At 42.1% G+C, this 14,325-nt stretch overlaps 1 protein-coding gene across 1 annotated transcript in view; it reads right to left on the reverse strand.

Annotated features, from left to right (window-relative positions):
- VPS35L (VPS35 endosomal protein sorting factor like) overlaps positions 1-14,325 on the reverse strand; it is a 111,549-nt gene that overhangs the window by 25,489 nt on the left and 71,735 nt on the right. The window contains exon 27 of the mRNA XM_038763892.1: positions 940-1,079. Within this exon, the coding sequence (XP_038619820.1) occupies positions 940-1,079 (140 nt within the window). The remainder of the gene's footprint in view (positions 1-939; positions 1,080-14,325) is intronic.

The raw sequence follows: 14,325 nt of genomic DNA on the forward strand, positions 1-14,325 counted from the left end.
GTATTACCTCATTAGAAATTAAATAAAATGTTTAAGTGTATCTGTGCATAGATATTTAGATTTCTACTGCAAATTTATTCATATGTAGCCAATTGACTCAATATGAAAAAATCTTAAAATCCTATGATCAAAACTACTGAAATTAGGGTATTTCTCTGACATTTAAAAAGATATTTTCATACTGAATCTACAATTTTTCTCCCTCCTCTTACCACTTTATAGAGACACAAGCAATTATCCAAGGTGTGGAAATAGGTTTCAGGGCATTTAAAAAAGAATTTTTAAAATGATAAAGTTTAAAGTGAGATTTCCTGTGGGGCATTTTTATGGTATTTGTTCAGCGCTTACTGTGTGTTAGACACTTTCCTAAGTGCTGGAGTAGAAACAAGCTAATCCCCATTTTACAGGTGAGGAAACTGAGGCACAGAGAAGTGAAGTGACTTGCCCAAGGCCACAGAGCAAAGGGTGGAGGTGGGATTAGAACTCAGGTCCTTCTGACTCCCAAGCCTGTGCTCTACCCGTTAAGCCACGTTGCTTTTCACTGTGTTCATGGACAAAATATTAATATCTTGATTTTCTTAGAGTGCGTTTGTTCCCAAAGTGGTTTCACATTAATTAGTTCATTTTTGCCCTCACAACAACTCTGTAAAGTAGGTAGAAAAGGCAGATATAATTATCCCCATTTAACCTATGAGAAAACAGATGTGGAAAAGTGAAGTGACTTGCCCATAGTCACAAGGCAAGTTGGCGGCGCAGCTTGGACTTGGATCCGGGCCCAGCGCTCTGCCACTTCACCACGTTGCTTCCCATAAGATATTTAATAGAAAAATCCGACCAATACACCAGAAAATGGCTTATTCCCTTGACAGCCCCCCACCCATCAAGCCTCAGCCAATAGAACCAGGAAAGACTTGTGAAATGGTTCCCACTGCTACTTACTGGAACTATCAATAAAGTGGAAAAGAAGTTGCAGAGGAATTCCAGAAGGAATGATTCCGAGGGCCGCATCTTTCCATCTATACTTATCATTTTAGGGACTTCGGGAACAAGGCTCACTGCAGCTTTGAAAAATGCGTCGGCTGCAAGACAGAAGGAAAAGGTCACAGATTACCGCTCTGAAACTTGTGGTACGGGCACTAAACTTCCCTCATGAAAATACATCTTGGAAAGCAATGGGCAAGCTTCCCATTCATTCATTCAATCGTATTTATTGAGATGAGATCGAGGTATAGTGAGAAGGTTAGCGCAATTTGTACTTCCCAAGCCCCTTCCTTCCTCTCCCCCTCGTCCCCCTCTCCATACCCCCCATCTTACGTCCTTCCCTTCCCCACAGCACCTGGATATATGGATATATGTTTGTACATATTTTTTTACTCTATTTATTTATTTACTTAATTTGTACATATCTATTCTATTTATTTTATTTTATTAGTATGTTTGGTTTTGTTCTCTGTCTCCCCCTTTTAGACTGTGAGCCCACTGTTGGGTAGGGACTGTCTCTATATGTTGCCAATTTGTACTTCCCAAGCGCTTAGTACAGTGCTCTGCACATAGTAAGCGCTCAATAAATACGATTGATGATGAGGAGGAGGAGGAGCAAAGCATATGGGCTGGGATGGAGCAGTCTCTTTCAAGAGACAAGGTCCCACAATCTATCAATACGCTCCCTTGGGTTGTGAGGCCCATGAGGGACATGGACTGTGTGTCCAACCTTGTGTTACCCCAGTGCTTAGTTCAGTGCTTGATGCACAGTAAGCACCTGACAAATGCTATTACTATAATAGACTCCTATAATATCAGACTCCAATCATATTACCAATTGTGATAGAATATATGTTTGCTATTTTTATACTTACCAAATGGTCTATAGGAGAGTTATTATTATTATTATTATTAATAATAATAATAATAATAATAATAATGGCATTTGTTAAGCGCTTACTATGTGCAAAGCACCGTTCTAAGCGCTGGGGAGGTTACAAAGTGATCAGGTTGTCCCACGTGGACACAGGCTCACAGTCTTAATCCCCATTTGACAGATGAGGTAACTGAGGCTCAGAGAAGTTAAGTGACTTGCCCAAGGTCACACAGCAGACATGTGGCGGGGCCGGGATTCAAACCCACGGCCTCTGACTCCAAAGCCCATGCTCTTTCCACTAAGCCATGCTAGAATGGGCAAGAAAAGCACCGTAGACTGTAAGCTTGGTGTAGGCAGGGAACATTTCTACCAACTCTGTTGTATTATGCTTTCCCAAGCGCTTAGTACAGTGTTCTGCATACAGCAGGCACCCAATAAATATCACTGATGGACTGATTAAATATAGCGCGAAGTAACTTGCCCAAGGTCACACAGCAGACAAGTGGTGGAGCTGGGGTTCGAACCAAGATCCCGACTCCCATGCTCCTTCTCTGCAGCCTCGCAAGTTCCTGCCTTCAAGACATATCATCATCATCATCATCAATCGTATTTATTGAGCGCTTGCTGTGTGCAGAGCACTGGACTAAGTGCTTGAGAAGTACAAGTTGGCAACATATACAGTCCCTACCCAACAGTGGGCTCACAGTCTAAATGGGGGAGACAGAGAACAAAACCAAACATACTAACAAAATAAAATAAATAAAATAGATATGTACAAGTAAAATAAATAGAGTAATAAATATGTACGAGCATATATACATATCTACTTGGATGTCCCACCAGCACCTCAAACTAAAGTTGTCCAAACCAGTACTTGTCTCCCCACCCAAGCCCTGACCTCCCCAAAGCCGCCACCCTTAGAATTGGGAGAAGAGGGTGATTCCAGACTGATACTCCGTTTGGGCAGGGAATGTGACTGTTTTTTGTTATATTGTACTCTCCTAAGTGCTTGGTATGGTGCTTTGTACGAAGTGCTCAATAAATACAATTGAATAAGTGACAGGAGTGGACTGAATGAATGAATGGATGACAGGAGTGGCCCTGGGTGATGGTGGGCTAGACCTGATTCAGGGAAGCAGCGGGGGCTCCTTATGAGGCTGAAGTGAGGACCCCCAAGAATGAGGAGATGGTGAACTGGGGCTGGCTGTAGATGACATCGTGCGTGGTCATAACCAAGAGTTGAGCTTCCCTTGGAAGTGGGGAGGGGGGTCCAATGCAGCCAGAATTGATCATTCATTCATTCAATCGTATTTATTGAGTGCTTACTGTGTGCAGAGCACTGTATTAAGCACTTGGGAAGTACAAGTTGGCAACATCTACGGACGGTCCCTACCCAACAACAGGCTCACAGTCTAGAAGGGGGAGACAGACAAGAAAACATGTGGACAGGTGTCAGGTCATCAGAATAAATAAAAATAAAGCTAGGTGCACATTATTAACAAAATAAATAGAATAGTAAATATGTACAAGTAAAATAAATAGAGTAATAAATCTGTACAAACATATATACGGGTGCTGTGGGGAGGGGATAGGGCGGGGGGATGGGGAGGAGGAGAGAAAAAAGGGGGCTCAACAGAAAAAAGGGGGCTCAGACCAGCCGGAGAAACCTTGAGGGCAGATATCTGCCACCCCTGATGACCCTCAGACCACCGCTGCTTCCAACACTACAGTTGGTGAGAGGCCCTAGAGAACTGGTGAGACTTGGTGCCGCAACAGCCCTGGTCAAAGAACTCCAAATGCTAACCTGATGACTGAAATTCTACACCAGAAAATACTCAGCACAATCAAACATTTCCACGGTCCGGGCGCATTTCCCCTCTGAAATGCCTTCCAATGATGAACTGGTTTGCAGCGTCTCAATTTAAAACTGAAATCCCATCCGATCCCAGAGGAATGAGTCCAACAATGAACGACTAATTTGCTGGGAACAAAACTGCACGCGAAACCCAGATTTTCTTTCCATTCTTCCTTTCTCGGAGAACTGAGTTCAAAACAGCATCCTGAACAAAGCTTCATTAGCTAGAAACTGATTCATCATCCAAATCCCGCATCCTCTCTCTGACCTCTCCACTCACAGAACCGCCATCACTACAGCACCTCCTGTAGACCAAATGCCCTCTGACTCTGAATTTTGAATTCTTCCATCTATCCACTCGTGGCTTTATTTCTGTTTTATTCCTAATCCACAAGGAGAGCATGACTTTGCTGCAGCACAGATGACTTTCAAAATAACAGTATCAAACAGTCAATGGTATTTTTTGAATGCTTACTGTGTGCAGAGCCCTGTACTAAGCACTCGCGGAAACTGTGCCGTCCTGGTTCTCCTCCTAGCTCTCTGACGGCTCCTTCTAAGTCTCTTCCACTGGTTTCTCCTCTGCCTCCCACTCTATAACTCTAAGGGGGCTTTAAGGCTCAGTTCTGGGCCCCATCTGCATCCCCTCCCTTGGAAAAATCCTTAACTCCCCTGGCTTCAGCTACCATCTCTAGGCAGAAAATTCCCGAATCTATCTCTCTAGGACTGACCTTTCTCCTTCTCTGCAGTCTCGCATTTCCTCCTGCCTTGGGGTCATCGCTTCTTGGAAGTTTCATGAAAACTTCGAACTGAATACATCCAAACAGAACTCCTCATCTTCCCACCCAAACCCTCTCCTCCTGCTGACATTCCTATCACTGTAGACAACATGAACCTTCTCCCTGTCCAACAAGCCTTTAACCTTGGCATTATCCGACTCCTCTCTCTCACTCAATGCACACATTCAGTCTGTCACAAAATCTGTCGGTTCTTTCATTCAATCGCTCAATCGTATTTATTGAGTGCAGAACACTGTACTAACTGCTTGGGAGAGTACAAATATAACAATAAACAGACATATTCTACCTTTACATCTCTAGAATATGCCCTTTCCTTGTCAACTAAACTGGTACCCCATGGATCCAAGCACTTAGCCTGCTTTTTCTTATTTATTTGTGTTTAAAATGAAGGGCATCAGCTCCGAAAACGGCAACAATCCTAACACACAATGAGTAAGGGGTAACAGCGATGAAAGGGCTGAACAAGGGCATTACGTCATGCTACCGGAGTCATAATCCAGAAGTTCATTCCTACTTTTGTGTTTGCCTTTTTGTACAATTTGCTGCTGCAGTTACGTCTAAAATCCTGCTGCCCCAGGTTGTTGATAAAACAGTTTCACAACTTAAACATTGAGTATACAATGAAACACTGTACACATATTTTCACAGCAGGAATTAAAATTTGTCCAGAACATCTTGAAAGGCCATTTATTTATTTATTCTGTTTATTTATTCATTACTAAGTGCCTGGAAGAATGTCCCTATTATGATGCCTCATTAATGGAACAAAAGTAGCAGCCTTCTGTGAGCATTTATTGTCCTCAAAATTACACTCGCAATTTCTCATTCCAAAAGAGGCAGCTAAAAGAAGACTTTGTTAAAGGTCAAGACACTAAGTGTTCAAAAGTGTAGATTTAAATCCACTCTCTCACAATAGGCAAAATGAAATCAATAAAAGTTCTACTTATTAATTGCCCGACCATATCATTTTTTCAGCTTCTCACTGAACGGACATTAGACTCTTTTTAAGAGAGGGTAAATTTCTTGCCATTCTCCAGCTAGGGGCATATTAGTATCTGTTTACACAGAAATGTCCTTCATGGTGTTTGGTCTTATTTACAGTCTGCTTCTTAGCACCTGACCAAAAACAATGTTCTTGTCTTTTATGGGGCTATAAAAAGGAAATTACTCCCCACTCTTCCCTCCCTGCCCTGCTCCCCATGGAGAGAACTACAGAGTCTGACAGTGAGAGGCATTGTCAAGGTACTAATAGTCTCTGCTCGAATTTGGTACCCTGACTCCCCTTCTGGACACTTTGGCCTGGGGTCTCCTGAAAAAGACAAGCATATCTGAAGCAAATCACACTGACAAATCAGACCAAAAATATCCCCAGGTTTCATACACCTCAAATAACAAAGGGAGACAGAGATCTTGGTCTGAAAGAGTAACTGAAGACATTATTTTTTTCTGGGCTTAAATCACTCAAATCTAAGGTAATCCAAACTGGAAGGAGAAGCAACGTGGCTTAGTGGATAGACAACGGGCTTGGGAGTCAGGTGGTCATGGGTTCTAATCCCAGCTCCGCCACTTGCCTGCTGTGTGATCTCGGGTAAGTCACTTCACTTCTCTGTGCCTCAGTTACCTCATCTGTAAAATGCGGATTGAGACTGTGGGCCCCACATGGGACAGGGACTGTCTCCAACTCAATTTGCTCGTATCCATCCCAGTGCTAAGTACAATGCCTGGCACGTAGTAAGTGCTTAACAAATACCATCATCATAATTATTATTACGGAAGCCCTGACCCCATGTCCCTTAGGGCATCTAAGTCCTCTCTACTTGAAGCAGCTCTTCCTATGGGCTACACCCTCCATACAGCAAAAAAGCTTTGGAAGATAGAGGGGGATCAGTGGCTGGGTGAGGGGTGGGTGGCGGGAAAGTGGCACAGCGGGAAAGGGGTGGGTGGCAGGTGCTTGTCAAAAGGAATCCAAATGACAGGGACCTCTTGGGAAACAGTAAAGCCATGAGGGCCCAGGATGGCACCCAGCCTACTTCATTCAATTAGACTGTGAGCCCACTATTTTTAGACTGTGAGCCCACTATTGGGTAGGGACTGTCTCTATATGTTGCCAACTTGTACTTCCCAAGCACTTAGTACAGTGCTCTGCACACAGTAAGCGCTCAATAAATACGATTGATGATGATGATTCAATTACGGGAGCAAGGTAGCCTCTTTGCCCCAGATAGGGGCAGTTATTACAATGCAGAAAATCACCTTCATGCAAAGATGGCCAACAGATACCAGCTGAAACAAATGATGATTCAATTATGGGAGCAAGGTAGCCTCTTTGCCCCAGATAGGGACGGTCATTACAATGCAGAACATCACCTTCATGCAAAGATGGCCAACAGATACAGCTGAAACAAATGAAAAATAAAAACCCAGATGGGGAAAGACTAAAGAGCTGCAATTTAACAAGATGACAAAAGCCCACAAAAACATCATTTTGAGTGTGAGACCTCAGAAACCTTTTGTCCCCAAACTATGCAATTGTTGTCCGGCCAGAAGTAGGTGATAGCGTAAAGAGCCTCCAAACTACAGGAAGAGAGCATTTTGAGCACTTACAGATCACAATTATTTACTGCATCTGTGTTTTATTTTCATGAATTATATATATATGTACATATATAATTTCTTGTTTTTTAATTTAAATGGCATTCATTAAGTGCTTACTATGTGCCACGCACTATACTAAGCACTGAGGTACATGTAAGCTAATTAGGGTGGATACAGTCCATGTCCCACATGGGGCTCACAGTCTAAATACCCATTTTAGAGATGTGAGGCACAGAGAAGTGAAGTGACTTGCCTCAGTTCACACAGCAGACAAGTGGCAGATCTAGGATTAGAACCCAGGTCCTTCTAACTTCCATAACCATGCTCTATATTACTTGCCTAAGGTTACACAGCAGATAAGTGGCAGAGTCAGGATTAAAACCCAGGTCTCCTGATTCCCAGGCCTGTGGTCTTTCCACTAGGCAACACTGCTTACCTGTTTTATTTCCTCAAATGTGAACACATGCTCAAATTCTTGCTTGGTTAATAGGAAATAGATCTACAGGAGAAACTTCGTTAGCTGTGGACTTCTAAACAGAGAGTGCTGTCACATATTTTGACTTTTTCGGTAATTTTTCAGAAGGGAGCAAATTCCTTACTATAATGGTGTTTCACATATTAAGCAGATACCCCACTAGTCAGAGATGTGAATTAGCCTAAACTTTGTGCTTCTCTGTGTTTCTCTGCATTTTAGCTTTATTTCACGCTCATTTTTGCCTTACTTAGAAAGTGGGTGGGGGGATGAAAGGGGAAGAAACCAGATGATGATGTGCTTGGTGTGGCTCTGGGAAAAAGATTCGACAAGAAGGAAGCAAAATTTCTGGCCAAAATGAAGCTAGTGGATGGTTAGTTTCAATTATCCATGCCCTCTCTGCCTCCCATCACCACAGAAGCAGCGTGTCCCTGGTACTAATTAGACAATTCCTTCTTTAGATGAGACATTCTTGAAGTTCTGCCATAGGCTATCCAATTATTATATAAGATGTTGCTCTCTTGGAAGGAGGTGGGGTGGGTGTCATTTCACTGCTAGTCGGGTAGAACACAATGAATTTCCAGCAGTTGTGAGCTCATCGTGGGCAGGAGTGGGGTCTGTTTGTTTTATAGTGTACTCTCCCAAGAGCTTAGTACAATGCTTTGCACACAGTCAGCACTCAATAAATACGATCGAATGAATGAATTTAGGAGCCCAAATACCACTTTGCTCCTATGGAAAATGCATTCTCTATCAAGAACAGCATGCATTCATACCTACCATAGTCACTTTGGAATGCAGAGAGCTGCTTCATCTTACAAATTAAGGTCTTAAGAGTTAAGAACGAATATGAGCCATCGGCAATTTTCTCGCTTTTCAGTCCCTTCATGAAACTGCATTTATATCCTGAAACCCTGGATTGCTCCATGAAAAGAGGGTATTATTCCCAAGGTTTCACAGTCCTTTGAGATCAAAACATGGGTCTACTCCCCAGATTCTGAAAGCAATTCCATTGACACCTATTTACAACATATTAAATGTTTGTGATTAAGATCCACGACGCCCATTTTTCATGGCAAAAAACAAAATGACTTCCACAGTGACAATGAATACTTGAAAATGACACCTCTTCAACAATAACTATTAAGTCTGAACAGAGGACAATGTGCAACATTTTAGTCTTATTTTGCTTTAAAATAGAAGCATGTCTGGGAAGGATTTATTCCTCTTTTTTTTTTTTTTCACTTGCAATGTGGAAAAGTACTGGATGATTCAGTCCCATGAATTATTGTTCACCTTATCCCATTTCCAAATAAAATGCTTGTGAGATCCGTGCTGATGTCAAAGTATCACCCAGCAGAATCATCAACTCAAAGAACCGGAAAGGACCTCTAAAGAGTCCCAGCCCATGCTCCTCTATTCATTGCTGCCTGCTTAAACTTGCCTAACAATTTATAATATTTATTGACCTTGCACAGAGCACCACAGAAAACACTTGGGAGGATCCAACTGAGTTAATAGACAATATTCCTGCCCTTAAGGAGGTTACAAGCTAGTGGGGGAGACAGACACCAAAATAAATCGACTTACTGGAAAGAGCACAGGCTTGGGAGTCAGAGGTTGTGGGTTCTGATCCCGCTCCGCCACTTATCGGCTGTGTCACTTTGGGCAAGTCATTTAACTTCTCTGTGCCTCAGTTACCTCATCTCTAAAATGGCAATTAAGACTGTGGGCCCCACTTGGGACAAGCTGATTACCTTGTACCTACCCCAGTGATTGGCACATAGTAAGCGCTTAACAAACACCATCAGTATTATTATTGAAAGATATGGACACAAATTCTGTTGGGTAATGCCAGTCCCCCCAAAAAACTATAAGCTCCCTGTGGGTAGGGAATGCATCCACCAACCCTATAATATTGTACTTTCCCAAGCGCTTAGTACAGAACTCTGAACACAGGGAAGCAGTATAGTCTAGTGGAAAGAGCATGGGCTTGGTAGTCAGAGGATATGGGTTCTAATCCCAATTTTGCCACATGTCTGCTGCGTGACCTTGGGCCAGTCACTTCACTTCTCTAGGCTTCAGTTACCCCATCTGTAAAATGGAGATTAAGACTGTGAGCCTCATGTGGGAAATGGACTGTGTCCAACCCGATTACCTTGTAACTACCCCAGTGCTTAGAACAGTGCCTGGCACATAGTAAGTGCTTTACGAATACCATAATAGTAAGTGTTCAATATCACTGATTGATAGGGGTGTGGACTCAAGTACACAGGTGACAGGGAAGTGAAGAAGTGGCAATTGGGGGGGGGGGGGGAATACAGTAGGAAGATGTGAGGTTAGACAGGGAAGGCCTTCTGCAGATTTGATTTTAATAATAATAATTGTGGTACGTGAGCAGCAGAGTGGCCTGCAGTCAAAGCAGTTGGAGCAGGACAACACTGTGTTCCCTTCTTAGTTATATCCTGAAGGTTTTTCTGGGAGAAGAACTGAAAATTAAAGAACTGGGAAAAGCAGATGATCCATATTCCACTGAAGGCCAATGTGGAATATAAACAAGGGAACTTCCACTGAGCAAAACCAAAGGAATTATTTCATGAAACAGACAAAATAAAGTAAGAAGTTAGATCAGATTGCTTTAAAAAAATGTTTAGCTACTGATAGGCAAGTTACAGACATCCATTAACTACCTCTGCAATTCTTTTCTTCCGCCCTGCTTATGTACTTTGGCAGGACAGCCCACTTTGTTTTAAATCCCACCAATCTCATTCTGTACATACAACCAGGTCTAAACAAAAGAAACCTAACTTTTGGGCTCACACTATAAGCCTTAGTCAGCTTCCCAAACAGGCTTATCTGTGGATTCAGCAAATAACCTTCTTGAACAATACACCGCTCTGCTAACAGGACACTGACAAACGGAAGGCAAGTTCTAAGGAGATTTTCTTATACTTATAAATGATTAAGCAAACTCCAGATGGTACCTAGTCATCTAGCCCCTGTTTTCAGAGTCACATATCCAGTTGTTTTCAACAGATCCTTCAGAGTTTGATTCAGAAGGTTTTCATCCCTATTAAGCAATGACACTTTCACCATTCCTACAGTGGGACTTCACAAAAAGGATCCTTTTTAATCATCTAGCCCCTGTTTTCAGAGTCACATATCCAGTTGTTTTCAACAGATCCTTCAGAGTTTGATTCAGAAGGTTTTCATCCTTATTAAGCAATGACACTTTCACCATTCCTACAGTGGGACTTCACAAAAAGGATCCTTTATAATCATCTAGCCCCGGTTTTCAGAGTCACATATCCAATTGTTTTCAACAGATCCTTCAGAGTTTGATTCAGACGGTTTTCATCCCTATTAAGCAATGACACTTTCACCATTCCTACAGTGGGACTTCACAAAAAGGATCCTTTTTAATCATCTAGCCCCTGTTTTCAGAGTCACATATCCAGTTGTTTTCAACAGATCCTTCAGAGTTTGATTCAGAAGGTTTTCATCCCTATTAAACAATGACACTTTCACCATTCCTACAGTGGGACTTCACAAAAAGGATCCTTTTTAATCATCTAGCCCCCGTTTTCAGAGTCACATATCCAATTGTTTTCAACAGATCCTTCAGAGTTTGATTCAGAAGGTTTTCATCCCTATTAAGCAATGACATTTTCACCACACTTTCCTGCAGTGGGACTTCACAAAAATGATCCTTTTTAAAAACTATCCTGCTGCATATTTTTTTGCTTCCCTCCTTCTCATTATCCCTAGAAATAATCAATTATTCAGTAGTATTTATTGAGCCCTTCTTTTGTGCACTGCATTGTACTAAGCATTTAAGAGGGCATAACAGTAGTTATTGACTCTTGCCCTCAAGGATCGTACCACCTAGCAGGGGAGACGAACATTGAAATAAATTACAGATAAGGTAGGTAATGGAATATAAAGAAATGTATATAAGAGGCAGGGCGAGTACCTTATGGACTAAAGTGCACATGTGAAAGGCAAGAAGGGAAAGAACCTAGGGTGGTGAGATGAGAGATCTCATGGATCAACTCTCTTGGATCAACCAAGAAGAAATGGTAAAGAATCTTGATCTACAAATTCTTGATCCAGGTCCTGCCTAGCCCAAGTTTCACTGTTGTTTCTTAGGGCTCTAACAGAGAAGCAGCATGGCTCAGTGGAAAGAGCCCGGGCTTTGGAGTCAGAGGTCATGGGTTCAAATCCCGGCTCCGCCAATTGTCAGCTGTGTGACTTTGGGCAAGTCACTTCACTTCGCCTCAGTTCCCTCATCTGAAATGGGGATCAAGACTGTGAGCCCCTCATTGGACAACCTGATCACCTTGTATTCCCCCAGCACTTAGAACAGTGCTTTGAACATAGTAAGTGCTTAACAAATACCATCATTATTATTATTATTATTATTACTACCAGAAGACTAACTGAAATCTTCAGGCAACAGAAGAAACCACTGCTTGTCTGCTCCAAAAATGAAAACTCCATAAGCAAAATCAATCAATTAACTGTATTTACTGAGTGCTTACTGTGTGCAGAGCACTGAACTAAAACGCTTAGGAGAGTACAATATAATAGAGCTGGTAAACACGTTCTGTAGCCACAGTGAGCTTACAGTCTAGAGGGGGTGATAGACATCAATACAAATAAACTATGGATATGAACATAAGTGCTGTTGGGCTGAGGGAGGAGTAAATAAAGGATGCAAATCCAAATGCAAGGGTGATGCAGAAGAGAGTGGGAGAAGAGGAAATGATGGCCTAGTTGGGGGAGGCCTCTAATCCCAGGGCCTTGGCAGTAAGCGCTCAATAAATACGATCGAATTAATGAATGAATGAACATTCGGCAAGATGCCAAATGCAATAAGGAGAATGCTCCAGGGAATAAGACCGTAGAAGCAACATTGAGTAGTGGATAGCGCACAGGCCTGGGTGTCGGAAGGTCAAGGATTCTAATCCTGGCTCTGCCACTTGTCTGCTGTGTGGCCTTGGCAAGTCACTTCACTACTCTGTGCATCAGTCACCTCATCTGTAAATTGGGGATTGAGCCTGTGAGCCCCACATGGGGCAGGGACTGTCTCAACCTGATTTGCTTGTATACAACCCTCCATGTAGTACAGGGCCTAGCACATAGAAAGCGCTTAACGGATACCATTATTATTATTATTTAGTAATAAAAGTAAATGGACCTATGGGTGTAATTGCTATAAGAAGTACTGAGAGCTTTGCTAACTGCTAACATGAGAACAAAACCCATCCTACTTAGGTTCTGCAAGGTAACCTCAACCAAGGTTGTTTCTTCATTCATTCAATCGTACTTATTGAGCGCTTACTGTGTGCAAGGCACTGAACTAAGCATTTGGGAGAGTACAAGATAACAATAAACATGCTGCTTCAGCAAAAGTTGTCAGGCAGCAATCTCCAAGTGATGATTAGTGGTTAGGACAGTACTCTGCACACAGTAAGAGCTCCATGAATGTAACTGGTTGGTTGATTCTTGCCCCCTGTAATGGAAGCTGGGCTTTACAATCCTGTATGCTTCCCTTAGTGAGAAAATCAATCAATCAATCAATCATATTTATTGAGCACTTACTGTGTGCAGAGCACTGTACTAAGCGCTTGGGAAGTACAAGTTGGCAATATATAGAGACAGTACCTACCCAACAGTGGGCTCACAGTCTAAAAGGGGGAGACAGAGAACAAAACCAAAGATACTAACAAAATAAAATACATAGAATAGATATGTACAAGTAAAATAAATAAATAGAGTAATAAATGCCCTTAAGGCAGGTTTGCGTAAATTATAGTAGGGTCCACAGTTACATTTTATTTAGAACTGCAAAAATTATATTAATTGTGCAGCTAAATATTGTTAACTAAGCTCCGCTAGTTGTTCTCGGCTCCGCCAGTTGTTCTCGGCTCCGCCAGTTGTCAGCTGTGTGACTTTGGGCAAGTCACTTAACTTCTCTGTGCCTCAGTTACCTCATCTGTAAAATGATGATTAAGACTGTGAGCCCCCCCCGGGACAACCTGATCACCTTGTGACCTCCCCAGCACTTAGAACAGTGCTTTGCACATAGTAAGCGCTTAATAAATGGCATTAAAAAAAAACTGGCCTTTTTTGCTTGAACGCAATGACCATATTAAAAAAAAACATCTGTGCAAAACTTGCTAATAGCTTCCTCAGTTTCCGGGCCCTCATCACCTAAACCTGGAAGGACTTAATGGCTGCTCTTTTCTGAACTACCATGTGCTACTCTAGAATGTTTAGGATTTCCGTTTGTGAGGTCTGTTAAAAAGTCATACGTAATTTCATTAATTTATTTATATTAATATCTGTCTCTCCCTCTAGACTGTAAACTCCTTGTGGGAGGGGAACTTGTCTACCAACTCTGTTATACTGTACTCTCTCAAGAGCTTAGTTCAGGGCTCTGCATACGGTAAATGCTCAACAAATACTATTGATCGAATGGGGGAGTGGAGGAAAGGACATTAAGTTGAAGTTGAAGGGCTCCACTTTGGAATTCACCACACTTTTTGTGCAGAATAGTCTAAGCTATGCGGCTTTACTTTCTTTCTAAATTCCTAGTAATTGAATGCATTATTTATTTAGAGGTCCAACCACTCTGGGTGGCTTTAAAATTCAATAAGCTTTTAAGGCTTGGTATCACAATATTTAAATATTGGAGAAAAACAGTACCTAAATCATGAACCAGAAAAGTGGTTGCTATATCCCC

The sequence above is a fragment of the Tachyglossus aculeatus genome, chromosome 21 (genome assembly GCF_015852505.1).
Source record: "Tachyglossus aculeatus isolate mTacAcu1 chromosome 21, mTacAcu1.pri, whole genome shotgun sequence".
Taxonomy (NCBI): domain Eukaryota; kingdom Metazoa; phylum Chordata; class Mammalia; order Monotremata; family Tachyglossidae; genus Tachyglossus; species Tachyglossus aculeatus.